This window comes from Phymastichus coffea, unplaced genomic scaffold (assembly GCF_024137745.1).
Source record: "Phymastichus coffea isolate CEN01 unplaced genomic scaffold, Cenicafe_Pcof_1.1 PCOF00108, whole genome shotgun sequence".
Taxonomy (NCBI): domain Eukaryota; kingdom Metazoa; phylum Arthropoda; class Insecta; order Hymenoptera; family Eulophidae; genus Phymastichus; species Phymastichus coffea.
In genome coordinates, this window is record NW_026706919.1 from 811863 (window position 1) to 827911 (window position 16049).

Consider the following 16049-nt stretch of genomic DNA (forward strand, 5'->3'; position numbering starts at 1 on the left):
TTTTCATTTTGCGTTTGCTCGAGCTCGCGGCGCTGAACGCGTCACCCAAACGAAACAATAACATCACGGGCGTGAGAGCGATAAAATTTGTTGATATAGCCAACGCCGAGGTTGTAAAAGAGCAATGAAAACCGAAACTGCGTGTAAGCCGCGCGGCGCCGATGAAAGCGTCTCTTCGCGCCCGAGAGGTGCACTTTTCTAAGTCAATTTACGACGAGTGCACGTGTTCGCGGGAGCTCGTTGGGCGAGTCAACAGCCAAATTGGATTTTCGTCGATCGGCTGACGCAAGTGCGCCAGGTCGGCAGCGAGAGGCGTCTACAACTTGACGACGCGTTCTCCGATGGACTTCCTTTATCGATCGTCCGTTCGCCAGTCTGCATTCACGCAATATAAGCTAACGGACGCTCGCGTAATTTATATGCCCACGACGACTGCGAAAACTCTGCTCAAAAAACTGCTACAGTTCCGACCATTGGACCCGGAGAAAAAACAGTTGGACGTGCCGATCGGTTTTCGTTGCTTTCGTTTAATAACGCCACTTGGCGCCGCATTGTTCCCATCGGTCGATCCTTGAAAATCTCGTTGTGTTTCTCAATGCTGATTAATTAGAAGAAAATAAGCGAAATGATTTTGCGATCGTCACAACTGCAAATGCCTTCGCTGAGAGATTACAGATAGAATCGTACTCTTTTTGCGCTCTTGCGCGCTGACGAAATGTTTGCTCATCACAGTCCCAAACAATCGCTCAATCTCTAAATTTATCCAGTCTTATCGCGCCATTGGTAATGCCAGAAAAGAAACAGCGGGAAAGTCAGCTTCGTCGGTGTTTTCTCGCCTTTTCGAGTGCCCTCGTGGAAAGCAAAATCAACGCGTAACCGCGAGCGCAGTTGACGCAGGCATTCTTCTATTCGCGAGTTCAGCAAAAGAACAGACGAAGAGAGAGAGAGAGAGAGAGAGAGAGAGAGAGAGAGAGAGAGAGAGAGAGAGAGAGAGAGAGAGAGAGAGAGAGAGAGAGAGAGAGAGAGAGAGAGAGAGAGAAAACAGGTGAGACTCGTAGGCGAGCGTTCGATAAAGCGCGGCTGCTCGCCCTACTCGATATCCACTCGGTATCTACTCGGTGTGTACTCGGTATCAACTCGGTATCTACTCGGTATTCCCCTTGCTCGCGAAGCGAACACGAAAAATTGCCGCGAGTGGAAACGATGTCGCGGGCATCCTTGTGCCTGACACTGACCCGATTTCATCGGCGATCGGCGTGCGCGGCCGCCACGTTATCTGTTGCTTGCCTGCATGGCATTGGCCGGCGCGATTCGCGCTCCTCGATTCTGAATGGGACAGGCCTGTGAGTTGCAGGCTCGGCGCCGACTTTTCGGCGCTGTTCGACGCCCCCGCCGCCGCCGTCCGTGCGGAAGCGCTTGATAAGTGGGTCAGCGAGCGATCGCCGTGCGCCTCGACGCCTCTCCTCTTCCTCTCTGCCTTAATTCTGCCAACGACCATGCAGCTCTTTTTTTAGAAATCTAATAAATCGCCCGAGTCAAGTTCTTCGTACAAAGTAGCCTGTGGTTTCCCGAGGATGTTGCGGGCGGTGGCTTTCGCAATTCGCCAAAAGGTTTTTCTTTTAATAGGTAATCGAAGCACGCGAGACGATAGCGCATATCGCACTCCGAGCCTTTCTTTTTTCTTTTCAGCGAGCCGCGTACGTCTCGCGAGTCGAATGCAATTCGTGCCTTCTGCGCAGAAGATGCGCGTTACGTCCGAGTCGCGAGCGCGTAGATCGCAGCTGGAATCGACGCCCGGAGTAACCGCGTCCTTTGATCTTTTCGACAAGCCGTTGCTTTATTCGTTAGACTAGAAAATGGCGCCGGCAACGAATAACCGGCAACGAATTTTTGCGAACTTGGGCGATATTCACCCGCGTGACGAGATTTTTTTCATGGCTTCATAAGTCATTTTTTTGAACAGTCTACCGAGTAGCGCGGATTGAACTTTATTCTAATCGAGTGAAAAGAACTCCGGTCAATGGAAAAAAATGACAAAAATAATTGGCATAAAAAACAGCAGACGCGGAAGCGATGAATCGTTTACCCCTATACAAGTATGAAAGAGATAGTTGACTGTCGAATAAAAAGTCGATTGCTCGAATAGATCAAAGCCCGATCCAGAACTCAGCGAATGATCTAAAATGATGAGCAAAGTACAATTTCATTAAAAGAAAAAAACGTCTACAGATGCGAGTCTGCCAAATGACACCGGAAGTTGGTAAAGAAGTATCGAGCAAATTCTAAAAGTCTTGTGAGAATTGTTGAAACGCCAGCTCCACCCGGTCGAACCGAGGGGAGAGTCCGCGGGCTCGGAATAAGTCACGAGATATCCCTTAGACGCGAGCACAAAAGCCGTTAGCGGAATACGGCAGTGATGCTGACGAGATAATGAAGATCAATTGGCGATACTCGTCTGGCACATTGTTGTTTCCAATTGGCGCTTGAGACGGCCAGCGGCGCAATTGAGCTGATTGCGCGCGAGCGGCATGGTCGAAAATCGGGGACGACGAGGCGGACGCTCGCGGCGAGTGGCGCGCGAGCCCCGATCGGCCATTATCGGACTGGGCAGACGGCGCCGCGCCCCTTTCTCGTCTCGCGACTTTCCCCGTGTCCCGCCTTCTCCAGACGACCAGCCGACGATCGGCGCGCGCCAAGTGCATTCCACGGCGCTGGCATTCGTTTTCGTGACTCGGCGGGCTTCCACCGGTGGACATGAATCGGCGTATAAATAGGCGCGCATTTCCTCGTGGGCAAAAAGCGCGACACGAGGAGCCTGCTCTGCCTCCGTCTCTCGGCCCTTTGGCTATAAATAGCGAAAGAGGTCGCGGATCGTACGTCTGTCCGATAAATCAGCGATCGGAGTCGAAGCGCGGCCACGATCGCTACCGAGCGCGCAGCCTCTTTCTCCGGCGCGCTCGCTGGTTAGCCGTCGCTTTCTGGTTTCTCGTGACGGGAGCCGCGCAGGGGGGGCCTCTGACGCACGCGGCCGTGACGTCAATGGCCGCGGCGAGAAAACGCCTATGCGCGCGCGCTCTCTCTCTCTCTCTCTCTCTCTCTCTCTCTCTCTCTCTCTCTCTCTCTCTCTCGCCAGCGCGCGCAGCCTAGTTCGCGAAATGCGACTCGTCCTGCTCTCGTCCTGCTTGCGCGGCGGATTCGCTCGAAGGACGCGCCTCGATGCGGGCTTTCGGACACCGGATGAGCGATAAGCGCGCTCGCCGTCGCCGTGCTGCGCACGTCCCTTCCGATGCGTTTTATCGTCCGCGCGCGCGCGCCAATTCGTTATCGTCGCTGTGCGCTGCGAGTAACGAGAACAAATAACCAATGCCGAACCAACGATCGATGATTACCGGGCAAAAAATTAACTCGCGATCCGCCGTACCCAAACGCCAAACAATTAAGCCACACACGCTCGTTTTGTCTCCTTCGGAGCCACGAAGAGTAAGGGTCAACGCTTCTACGTCAAGCACGTTACGAAACTCGCTTCTTGCAAATTAGGCTGCTGGCAAAAAGAAAAGACAAAATGAGAAAAAATAAAAAACGAAGCGAAGGACAAAAAGCGATATCGACTCTCGCTCGGACGGACGACGTCACCGGTTCCCGCACGCGCGCTGTAATCGCGGCGCGCTACAATTTACACGAAAACCCGCAGAAGCCTCGTCGCCGTGGGCTCGTTTTGTTTGGCTTTCTCTCTCTCTCTCTCTCTCTCTCTCTCTCTCTCTCTCCTCTCTCTCTCTCTCTCTGTTGAAGCGCGATGACGCGCGCGAGATTTCTCACGAGCAGCCTTGATATTTAATCGACGATCGTATGTATATAGCCGCGGGGATCGAGATCAACGGACAGCTAAGTGATATTTTATGCAACAGGACGGCCAAAGGCTCGTTATAAAGCTCGCGTCCGCTGAGCATCCACGCGATTGGTTGCGCGCGCGACGTCGTCGCTCGTAACTTATTCCGCGCGCTCCCCGACGGAGCGGTTCGCCGATGCCGATTCGGCTGCGTCGTGCACGACCGTTAGCGTACACGTCGCACGCGGGAACGGGAATGGACCAAGCATACGCGCGACTCGATCGACGCGAAAATCGTCCGACGCGCGAAACGCATCGTCCGAGCTCGCACCGGCGTATGCGCGCGCGATTCGTCTCGAACGCGCCGCTAGTCGTAGTCGCGCGTGCGCGCGCGCGCCCGCGGGCAGTAGCCTTGGAGCATTCGCGTTTGGTCCCATTGAAGAGGCACAGGCGACAGCGCCAGATTTTCATTTTCGGAGTAGTGGGTCACCGACGCGCACGTGCGCGCGCGCGCGACACACCAGCGTCCAACGAGCGGCAAAGTTTTGGTAAACAAGCGTGACGCTTGTGTTTTCGAGCCCGCGACGAAAACAGTTTCCATCAGCGATTTCTTTCTCTGGCCATTTTAATTGGCGGAGTTGCTCCACAACGATTTTAACCAGTCAGATTACGCTGTTACTACCGATTATTTTAATTAATCGCATTTAGCTTCACCAGTTTATAATTTCCAAACGAACCTCGCGCGCAACGAGCATTTCTTAAGCTGCTCACGGTGCGACTCTCGTTATACTCTACTTACTATACTAGTAATGTACAACGACTTCGGCAAAGCCTCGTTGCATACGCTTTTTCATAAAGAACCGTCGAAAGCTTTTCTCTAGATGTCATAATCGTCGTTAATTGCCCGAAAAGGAAACCCACACAGGCTCGCCTCGCGTAAGGGGCAGCGCGCCAAGAAAGCAGCCTAAGCAAACGTCACTGTACAAGTAGGGCCCGCATCGCCGGAAGCACGTTCCATTGCCGTACACGCGTCATCGGGTAATGAAAACCCATATATAACGACGGAGTACACTTCGCGGTTTTCCATTTCGTTTTAATCCCTCTGCGACGGAGGAGCGCTTGTCGTCCGAAGAGAAACGACGAGAAGTGGAGCCACGAAAATAATCTTCGTCGTTGTCGTCGCTTCCCCGAAGTCTAAATTCACACGCGCGCCGCGTGCAGTGGCGCTGTGTCTACAGTGTATGTGCGCGAAAAGGGCTTCTCGGCTCTACGTCTCTCTCTCTCTCTCTCTCTCTCTCTCTCTCTCACACTCACTCACTCTGTTTCTCTTTAGCGCCGCAGACGCTCTTCGATTTGCGATCTGCACGGATGTTCAGTCGAGAGCTGTATTCCCACACGACATGAACGACGTGTGGTGAACGCAACGTGACGCGTTGGATCTACGTCTCCCTCGTACAAAGTGCAGTCCGCGGTGTGCGTGAAAGTGTAGTTGTATTTGCGTGAGCAATTAGAAGGGCGCCTACGTCGCTAGCTGGAATTTCTAGGTTAAGAATGCTCATCGCACGCCGTTAGATCGCTTCCGCCCTTCGACGTACACACGACGCGACAATTCAGTCTTCTCGTGAGTACGTATTTGTTGTTGTTTACATTGCGAATTAGCGACAGACAGACAATTGTCAATAGACGTGCACATGAGTTTTTGCACTAGGGTATGCTCTCGCGTTTCAGTTATACAGTAATTTGATTAAACTTTGAAAGCGTCGTGATGTAAGTGGTACGCTCCTGTTTGGATGAATTAGTAAAGCGCTTACGTGACGACACGTGCACCACTGATACACGTATAAAAATGACATTTCAACATTTAATTGCGACTGCAGTGCACGCATAGCGTAAAACCATTAATCATCGCAGTTATATACGATTCGCAGAGTGCCTAATCGCACTCCCGACATATTATACTTTCATAAATATGTGTTTTTCTGTTGAAAACTATAAAGTGAAATAAACGGAGTGAAGGCCATAAATAAAATAGTTCTTTTTCGCTTGCGATTATTGCGCGCGATGGCATTTAAACAAGTCGTTTTTACGGTCGTTACTGCACATTCGCTTGTGTAATGCTTCTAGTCTCTCTTCTTTTTTTTGCCTTTTTTTTTTCTTTCATTAAACACAAAATGTGTCATCTGTTCTCGACGTTCCTTTGCTGGCAATAAAGTGTGTACCGAAACGGTCGACGTAAACTGCGATGAATGCCTCTGTTTATAACACGCGATTGCGCATACTGTTTTCTTCGTGCGACGTTTTTTCCTCGATGCGATTTGCCGGACGTTGTTCGACAATGACATCGCTTTGAAGAAAACCTCGAATTTCTGGTACGCCTACTGAGCATCTTTTTACTTGCAGATCTCGGCGCAGAGAGAGGCGACCTTTGATCGACAGCCCCGTTCAACGACCTCGCAGCTCCTGCGAGATAGGATAGCGCTGCACTTTCACGATGAAGTCCAAAACGCAGGCAACACTCGGTAGCAGCGAAGTGGACGAGCAATACGACGAGTTCAACAGCTCTACTGCGACAATGCTGCAGCAGCAGCAGCAGCAGCAGCAGCAGCAGCAGCAGCCGCTCAGGTCGGCCATGAATAAAAGTCCGATCAGCGATGAAGGCATCGAGTCTGACGCTGAGAGAAGCAAAAGAGGCTCGGTGTCGAGATGCTGGAGTATCGATTCTGCTGTCGTCAGCGAGGAAGATTTTGGTGTGCAAATGGTCAGGCGGCAGAAAACTAAAGTCACACGGTGCTGTAGCTCCGACAGCGCCGTGCTTAGCGATGAGGATCAGAATAAGGGTAGGTGTGATTCATATGCCCTTGGATTTTTGTGTCTATATAAAACTTTTCTTAAGCACTTGAGTAATGAATTGAGCATGTGATATGGCATTTCTACGGAAGCGATAATCACTTCAATCTTTTATAGTACTCAATGGAGTTTAGAGAGAAAACTTTAATCAGAACGAAATGTTTCCAACGCGAACACTGACGCAATAAACTCAATATAACATAAAATAAAAGGATTGCGAGGTGACATCTGTGATTTAGCAAGCGATGAAATAAGTTTTTACAATATAAACGTTGAATTTTTAGGTGACAACGAGTCGATGGATGGCAGCGGACGTCCGCGTTACTGGCGAACACCGAGCGTCGTTGTCAGCGATTACTCGGATTATTCATACCTGGACGAGCGTTCGGAACGCAGTGATTTTGAACAGGAAAAACTCGACAGCAACAGTGCCAGTCCAAGTCAAGGGAGCAGCTGCTCGTGCCTGGACTGCGATGAAGTGCGTAATTTCCAAGATATTTGCCGGCATCGCAGACACTCGGATTCGTGCTGGGTCTGTCCTGCACCTCAAGGCTTGTACATGTCCAGGTATAGGAAGAAATCGGATGTGTGTTTGCACAAGAATCGAGGAAACCGAGGCGAGTCGCATAATTTCGCATTAGCGGCAATGGCATACAAAAGTTGCTTAAAAGCCCATTCATGTTTTTACAAAAAGCGCTCAGGGCAACAATTGACGCACATACCAGCAGCGAATGTAACTTCCTACAATTTTCTTTGGCCTTCGCGAGGTATTATACTAAATTATGCCGTCGTTCTGCCTAATGAAGTAATATTTTAAATCGATAGTAGAACACGAAAATGGAGCGCGGTGTTAAAATTAGACGCTGCGACAATCGCTCTGCAGCATTTGTTTTTATTCGACGGAAGTTGCGCGAGAAATGAAAATGTAACGTATCGCTCGATTTAGCACTGTTAAATCTCTACTCGCAACTCGTTTCCTTGGCTTTCTGGAACGGCACGCATTCGCCGCTGTTAATAATAGCTGTAAAAGCAAAAGTAACATGAACGCCAATTCGCACGTTTACAGCAGATACATCAACGACGGTGGTAACAGGCGTAACTCCTGTCTGGCAAGTCCAAACCCATACGCGCGGTTGGCACAGAAATTGATCGAGGAGCAACCAGACGTGGAAAACAAAATTAGCACGAGTGCGACGACGACAGTAGTGGAGTATCTCGAGCCGCCACAACGTAAAATCTCAGACTGTTCGACGATCTCAAGTCTGAGCGGCGATGAGCTCGAGGTCAGCGAACTGCAGTCGCCGGTTAAGCGTGCACAGGTCAGTTTCTTTTGAATCACGCGCCATCTGCGGTCGGTACGTTATCTTGCGCTGTCGTCTCTCTCGCTCGCGAGACGTACTTTATGATGCCGTCGCTGCATACAAGTTTTGTCACGGAAGTAGGTATGCGTGGAAACGAGTTTAGCGTGCTTTACGTGATTGTAATCGAGGCGAAAGAGCGATGACACGTCGATCGCGTTTGATCGACGCGCGTAATGAGAGAGGGAAAGAGAGAGAGAGAATGATTTGTATTTGTATGCCCATGTTGCCTCGAGGCTGATGCGTCCTTGGCGTCTACTCGTGCAATTCTTTTGTTTCGCTTCTGTTATTTAAAATTTACTGGTCAATTCAGATGGTAAATAGGCGTTGCCGAATTTCTCGTCGCTACGGACGTTTACGAACGAGCGATAATTCGTAAACCCTTGGCTGCCGTATCAAATAATTTCGCCGAGCTATATTTACAAACTGCGAGCTGGATATTACGAAACACCCACCGCCTGCCTTATATCTCTTTGCGAATGCTAATTTGGCGCGACTCGAGCAAAATTTAACGATCCTCGAAGCGTAAACTACATTCTATTTGTGCAACTGAGCCGAAAAATTATGAATCAGCGCGCGCGGGCTTTGAAAAATAAGGCGAGCAAATAGATAGACATCGTAAATCCAATCAATCTTTTCGGCGCGTATAGTATTTTTGGCGAGAAGAAAAAGAGGCGCGCCTTGACCCAGTGCACCGAGTCCCGTCGACGGTAACTTCCTTTTCCGAAACGCGATCATAATCGACCTTGTCAGCTGATTCGCGCACGCGTACTATCGCGTGCGTCGAGAATTCAACAACTCTTTTATCATTACATAATTCATAGCGCGTTGCGTTGAGCGCAAACAGCAGCGACGGAAACAGCGATATTTTTGCCGATGCGCTATGGCGCGAGTCGCTCCGAAAGCCGCGTGCGTGCCGTGGCAATCTATCAGAGCAGTCCCATTCCGCGGCATTTTAACGGTCTCTATTACACGCATAAATCTCAACTAACGCGAATTTCTGTCCGTCGAGTGCACCGCACACCGACGTCCCAAGCCGCTGGAATGCCAGGTGATCTCGTTTTTCCAAGAGACTTTTATGGCCAGATCGCTCTTTCCTTTGCCAATTGCGTCGGAAATTACCTCTTAATTGAGGTACTTTTCCCCTCCCTTACATCGTCAATTTTTCGATTGGCGAGTACTGCGCCTCGCAAGCCCTAAGGATGCCGACGCGGCGAGCACCAGCGACGCGCTCTCGCCGCATCCTTGAACCGCTGCTGGCCTAGCCGAAGCGAGCGAGTTCGTTACCCGATTGCGTCGCCGTCGCAACGACAATGAGCGCGAGGCGGCTATCGAGTTTCTGGCTTACGCACGGCCCGGCAAATTAAATCCTGTATCGGACGGATTGGCCGTTCGAGCGCGCTCTCGGACCGAGGCGTTCGCTCGCTAATTCCGGCGCGTTACACGCTCGGGCGTTATCGCGCGCCTCCAGGCCGGGAGAGCCCACATGGAAGAGCTGCGCGGCTGCGTGGCGGGCCCTCTATAAATACACGTCCGACGAAAATCGGCCGAGCGCCTCCAGCCGCCCGCGAGTCTTCACCATCGGCGCCGCGGACTCGGCGGTTCGCGTAAATTTAGAACGCAGATCAAGGAAAAGAAGCAGAAGAGGAAGAGAAAGAGAAAGAGGAAGAGGAAGACGAAGACGAAGACGAAGACGAAGAAGTAGCTCTCTCTCCCACAGACGAGCCGGACTGCCGCTCGCTCGCCCCGCGGCGGGCGTTTGCATTGTAGTGCGCGGATAGAAAACGGCCGTGGCGAGTCGGCGAAGGCTCAGTCAGCTCCGAAAAGTCGCGCCACGCGCGCTGCGCTCCGTTGCACAGCCGAGCCCGGCCGCCCTGCGATTTTCGCCTCCTCCCGCAAGGCCCCGCGCGAGCCGAGCGACGCCGACGACTCGCCGTCTGGCTTCGCACTTGGTGCCCCGGGCCGAGGGACCGAGGGGCCGCGTCGCGCCCAAATGAGCCGCCGAGGCTAGCCCGCAGTCGGTGTGCGCGTCGCGACTCGCGGCGAGCGTCATGGACGAGGAGCACGGCTCGCCGACGAAGCCGTCGGCGGCGACGAGTCAGTCGTCGCTGACGCCCACGCTTAACCTGATGGAGCAGCTGCTGCTGGCGAAAATCGAAAGGTCGGAAGACGGCCAGGCGGGCGAGCGCGCCGGACGCGCCGGGCGCGCCGCCCGCGCCAGGTCCGGCAGGCTGCTGCGCGCCGACTCGATGGACAGCCAGACGAGCGCCAGCACTTTCAGCTCGGCGCTCAGCGCCGAGTCGGCGAGCAACAACCGCTACTGCAGCTGCGACGACTGTCTGCTCGGCATCTCCGACAGCTACGCCCAGCCGAAGCGCAACAAGGTATTACGCGCGCGTCGCCTCATTATGCCATTGACGTAGTCGAGCCGTTCGCCTCTTTTTCCATCGGCGTTCTCTCTCTCTCTCTCTCTCTCTGACGATCTACATTTTCCGATTATTTTTATTTTTTTATTTACTTCCACGCAGCCTACCGTCCGCCACCGCGGCGATTTCGCGAGTAACGTCCGAAATCGTGCTCGAAGACAATCGATCGCACGTGTACGCGCATCCACCCTCGCCTACCGCGAGCGTCGGTGCGAATGACGCAAATAAATCGACAATAGTAATGATAATAAAGTCGCTGTCTCACGCGCGCGAACAAAGACGACGGGTAGGAAACGTTGTCCCGGTGAGGATTTGCTTTCCGCGGATCTCTCGCTTGCCAACTAGGCGCGCTGCGGTACCGCAACGCGAGCGATGATGCGCACCGACGGCAGAAAGCCCCCGAAGCCCTTCCCTTCGAAACGCCATAGGATCCGAACGCGAAGCGGAAGTCCGGAGGTCGATCGAGTGAAATAAAGAGAGCGATTCTAAATAAAGATCGCCGCGCGCTCCTTCGCAAATCGGCCGCGCGAGTTCGCGGTAAGCAGAACGCAACAAGGACTCGCGACGATTACCCCGCGGGCAAAGAGAGAGAGAGAGAGAGAGAGAGAGAGAGAGAGAGAGAGAGAGAGGCACGTCGGTTCGCGAGATTCCTCGCATGGCGACGTGGCGGTCGGTAAGAGAGCGATCGCGCGCGGCTCGAGTGCGGCGCGGTGCGAGCTACGCGACTGGCTAAGTTTTTCCGCGGCCACGGAAACTTCCTTGCGGCGCCGAGTTGGTTAGCGAGGCGCTTACAGCGTCGCGTAAGAGGCCGCTATGCTAATTCGTCTTGCGCGTTCCATTGTCCTTTGCACGAGGACTCTCGTCGTCTCTTCGAGCCGCGAGGCGCCAAGCTACGTCCATATTATTGTCGCGCGCTGTTTTTTCTATATAGAAAAAAGCAGGCGCGAACTTGACCGAAAGCCAGCGATCGGGGGGAAACAATCGACGACAAGCGGTCGCGCAGCTCAAGATTTGAACGTGTCGCGAAGAACCGCGCGAGATACCGTGGAGATCAGCGACGCCGATCGTCACTCGCTCGCGCGCGCGTGACGCACTTGTCGATGAATAATCAACGACAGTCGATTACGCGCTCCGGGATCAATGAATCGGAAAAGCATACGCTTGCGCGTCGCTCCTTGCTTTTTCTCTTCTTTCCCGCGCCGATTGACGACAGATCAACGCGACTATGCGGATGAGCTCTCGCCCACTGCTAATTACAATCGGTGGCACAATCGGTAGCGCCGGGATCGACGAGTACCGAATGCGCGATCGTTTGCGAAAATTGCTCGTCCACGGCTCGGCAGCTGACGCACAGCCGTACTTCGATGAAACTGACGGTCGACGACCATTGAGCATCTTTACGGATTTTTCGGCCGGCCGTGGCGTCAGCTTACCTGGCTCTTTTTTCCCCGTTGGCCAACTCTTTTTTTAGCAGTCAATCGGTACAGTGTAAGCAAAAGTAAGTTGCGGTGCTTCGAAACGAACTCCCGATACCCGTTTTCATTTGCTCTTTTCGCAACGCTACCGTTGGAAATCCAAGTAAACTCGCTTTCTCGTCGGCTCTCTTTATTTTTTTGTTGTTTGTCGTTCGCGAGCTCATCGAGGCGACGGACCCGAGCGAAAAGCATCGAACGATTTTCGATTGGCGAAAAATTGCGCGTAACGAGGCCGGTGGTTCGTGCGAAAGTCATGATTGTCCGCTGAGCGCGGCCTTTATGTAAGCGACGCGTGGTGTTGCAGTTTATGCGAGTTTTGTGAGCAATTTCTCTCTCTCTCTCTCTCTCTCTCTCTCTCTCTCTCTCTCTCTCTCTCTCTCTCTCTCTCTCTCTCTCTCTCTCTCTCCTCTCTCTCTCTCTCCTCTCTCTCTCTCTCACTCTCTCATCTCTCTCTCTCTCTCTCTCTCTCTCTCTCTCTCTTTCGATCTTTGCGTCATTGCGTCCAGCCGGTCGGCTGTACGCGTGTTTCGTTCGGCATTCGCCGCGTGGATCTCCCGTCGATATCTGAAGCGCGAACGGCAGACGCGATAGGCGGCGTTTCCAATCTCTTGCACGCGATCGTCGGGCGAGCGCGGCGCGATTTACGCACACGGCTCGTATCTGACGCGATAGTGGCGAAATTGATGAGCGATCAGACCTTTTCGCGGCCGGGCATAAGCAGAGCGCGTCGCGCTCCGATAAGGATTGCACACGAGCGCCGGTTTACGAACGAAACGCCTGAACTCGCCCAACATATTCTCGTGGAGTCGCCGTGACATTGGCGGATTCCCCGAGGGATCGCGCTCCGTCGGTTTTGTGCGCCAGAGCCGCCGCAGCGGGCGATCGCGTGATCAATCGAGCGCATCGATTGTTCGGGCCCAGAAGCGCGTTACCCCGCTGCATACGCAGCAAAAGCTGATATAGTCGCTCGGCTGCGATTACGTGCCGGAGATCACGTGCGCGCGAGCGCCGACGATAGCGATCCCGCGAAATAATAATGCCGCCAGTCCGGAAATTACCGGCGGCAGGAAGCGCATCGCTGGCCGCCGATGCCCATGCGAATTGCGCGCGGGCATCGGGCGTAACGTCGCCGTGACGTCGCGACGCGCCAATTTTCGACGTTGATGTCATCCGCGTTGCGCGTTTGTTTGCGCGGACCGAGCTCGAAATCGGGGACGGGGACGCTCGACTGACGCGCGCCCATCGATGGCTTTGCGCAAAGGCCACTCTTTTCTGTGTTTTTTTCTCTGTTGTTGTTGTCGCGAAAGTCTGTGACGTCGACGATCGCTCGCCCGAGTGCTCTTGCCTTTTGTCTCTCTCTCGATGCCCGTTTCCTCCGAAGACTACCGGTGCTGACACACGCGCCGACTAATTGGTCTGCGAAATTACGCCGCCACGATCGGCCGACGGCCGGGGACCCGCGGCGATCCTTGACTTTGGCCGCCCGCTCGCGTGCGTGTGCTCCAGTAGCGTGACGCTCGTTATCTCCGAGCGCGACTGCGGGTGAGGACGACGAGGCGCAGCGCGAGGGCTGGCCGATCTCGCGGCACCGGCCGCGCGTGGCTCGCCGCAAAATCGGCCGCGTCACGCATCCAGCTCTCGGTCGGCGGCGGGGGGACGAGCGGCGGGCGGCGGGCGGCGGGAGGGGGGGCGCCGGCAGGCGAGTCGGCGCGCGCCGGCCGCCGCCAGTCGAGAGAGCGACGAGCGCGACGATGCAGCAGGCGCCGCCGCGAGTGGTGCTCGTGCCGCGGATCGTGTGCACGCGGCCGAGCCTGTGCGAGGCGGAGGACGACGGCAACCACAACAACGGCGGCGGCGGCGGCGGCGGCGGCGGCGGCCACGAGCTGAAGGTGTCGCGGGCGGGCAGCCGGGCGCGTCAGCGCAAGATCGCGCGCAGCCGCGTGCGCCGCCAGCAGCGCCGGCTGGGCTGCCGTTCGGCCTCCTCGTCGCGCAGCCCGTCGCCGCAGCTCGGCCGGCCCGCGCGCCCGACCCGGACAGCAGCCGGCGGCCGCCTCGGGCTACCGGCAGTACCTGGAGCTGCTGCAGGTGCCCGCGCGCCTCGAGTTCGGCGAGCCCAGCGACAACGACCTGAGCAGCGAGTGGGACTCGGACCGCGAGCGAGACGCGCCGCCCGGCGTTGCCTCCGACGCCGCCGACGCCGTCCCCGGCGCCGCCTTCGACGCCGACGCGGACGGCGCCGCCACCGCCGCCAAGGTACGACCGCGGACGCGCGCGCGCGCGCGCTAGCAATGCCTCGCGACGGGACGCGCGGAGAATGCGCCGGGGCGAGCCGCTCGCCCCGCCGGAGCATTCCTTGCGCGCGCTTATCGTCGGCGGCGCGCGCTTCTGCGTGTGTTACAGGTGTCCGGCTGGCGGAAGCTGCGCAACTTCGTGCACTGGACCCCCTTCTTCCAGACCTACAAGAAGCAGCGCTACCCATGGGTGAGCTCGGCGTTCCGCTCGGCGTCCGCTCGCTCGAGCCTCCCCGCGCAAGACTGACGGGCCGTAAACTTGTTGTCGACAGGTGCAGCTGGCGGGCCACCAGGGCAACTTCCGCGCGGGTCCCATGCCCGGCACCATCCTCAAGAAGCTCTGCCCGCAGGAGGAGCAGTGCTTCCGGCTGCTCATGGCCGACGTCCTCAGGCCCTTCGTGCCCGAGTACAAGGGCGTGCTCGACGTCAGGGAGAACGACGTCACCGAAGTGAGTGCGACCTTGCCGCGGACTCGGCGATAGCGCGCCTCTCTCTCGCTCTTTCTCTCTCTGGCAGCCGAAGCCGTGAGCGCTGACGTAGGCGCGCGCGGCTCATTAGAATGAGAATGCCATTCCATCGGGAGTGTTGCCCAATTGCCGGGCGTCGCGCGTCAACGCTCGCTCGCGGCCAAAGCGCGAATCAGGTGGCTCTCTCGCGAACGCCTGGCCAGTTGCGGTCGGAGGTGACGAGCGCGCGCGCGAGCGCCGGCGGGCTGTGTGGTAACGGCGCGCGCCTGTTGCAGCAGCGAAAGGAGAACGCGCCCGAGAACGAGTGCCCGAACGAGAAGCCGCCCGAGGACAGGGCCGCCGTCGTGGCGTCGTACCTCCAGCTGCAGGACCTGCTGGGCGAGTTCGAGCGTCCGTGCGTGATGGACTGCAAGGTGGGCGTGCGCACCTACCTCGAGTCCGAGCTCGCCAAGGCCAAGGAGCGACCCAAGGTATCCAGCTTTTTTCCGCCCGTACTCCTCCGAGTCGAGTGCTGCCGCGCGAGTTCTGACCGATCCTCGCGTGGGCTCGCAGCTGCGCAAAGACATGTACGAGAAGATGGTGCAGATCGACCCGAACGCGCCGAGCGACGAGGAGCGACGTCTTCAGGGCGTCACCAAGCCGAGGTACATGGTCTGGCGCGAGACCATATCCAGCACGGCCACGCTGGGATTCCGGGTCGAAGGCATGAAGTTGTCGCGAGGTGGCTCCACCAAGGACTTCAAGACCACGAGGACGCGGGACCAGGTGGGCTCGCGTTTGCGCTCGCGAGCTCGTTGCGCGTCAGCGCTGCGCCGAGAACGGACGCTTGCAAAACGCGTAATCGCAGCGCGTGCACCGCTGACAGTGACGAGCGCCGACAAATTGCACACCTACTACAACTGATTGCACGGCGGGATACCGATTTCTCTCTCTTGCTCTTTTCCCGTTCATTTTTTCATGTCGTCGGCTGGAATTGCGCAACGCGCCGTAATTAAGCGACATCGAAAAAACAAGCCGAGAAAACGGTTCGCCTTTTTCTTTTTTTCCTCCACTCGGAGCAATATCTCGCTGTCGCGCGCGGCCATTATGACGAGCGAACACGTAATAGAGGCAGAAATTAACTCTTGATGAATCTATCGTGGCGCTGCCGCGCGTCTTCGCGGTCGTCGCGCGAAAGAAATTCTGCCAATGGAGTCGGATTGAATTAGACGCGCGAAGAAATGCGCGGCTGCCCGTCGATTCTAATCGCTGCGACGGCGAAAGTGCACCAGGCAGCTCTTTATCTTCCTGGTTTTTTTTTTTTTTTCTCTCTTTCATTTCTTTGCCTCGCGCCGCGCGGTAAAAAAATGCGAGATAGCA

At 55.4% G+C, this 16049-nt stretch overlaps 2 protein-coding genes across 2 annotated transcripts; both read left to right on the forward strand.

Moving 5' to 3' along the window:
- Positions 1–4315: 4315 nt before the first annotated feature.
- LOC131670307 (uncharacterized) lies at positions 4316–16033 on the forward strand. Its single transcript, XM_058945806.1, is given in 11 exon segments — positions 4316–5065; positions 5160–5451; positions 6227–6667; positions 6917–7240; positions 7740–7992; positions 13693–13973; positions 13975–14131; positions 14333–14413; positions 14496–14663; positions 14966–15160; positions 15243–16033. Coding segments are annotated over 9 exon segments (2160 nt in total). The 5' UTR covers positions 4316–5065; positions 5160–5451; positions 6227–6317; the 3' UTR covers positions 15594–16033.
- Positions 7999–12321, forward strand: LOC131670308 (uncharacterized). The gene is made up of 2 exons (XM_058945807.1): positions 7999–10415; positions 10560–12321. Exons 1-2 carry the CDS (start codon positions 10083–10085, stop codon positions 10674–10676), a joined length of 450 nt encoding a protein of 149 aa, XP_058801790.1. The 5' UTR covers positions 7999–10082; the 3' UTR covers positions 10677–12321.
- Positions 16034–16049: the final 16 nt, after the last annotated feature.

Coding starts and splice junctions, on each gene's coding strand:
- LOC131670308 (XM_058945807.1), top strand. CDS start 10,083: ATGGACGAGGAGCACGGCTCGCCGACGAAGCCGTCGGCGGCGACGAGT. Junction 10,416..10,559: donor CCCAGCCGAAGCGCAACAAG/GTATTACGCGCG, acceptor ACTTCCACGCAG/CCTACCGTCCGCCACCGCGG.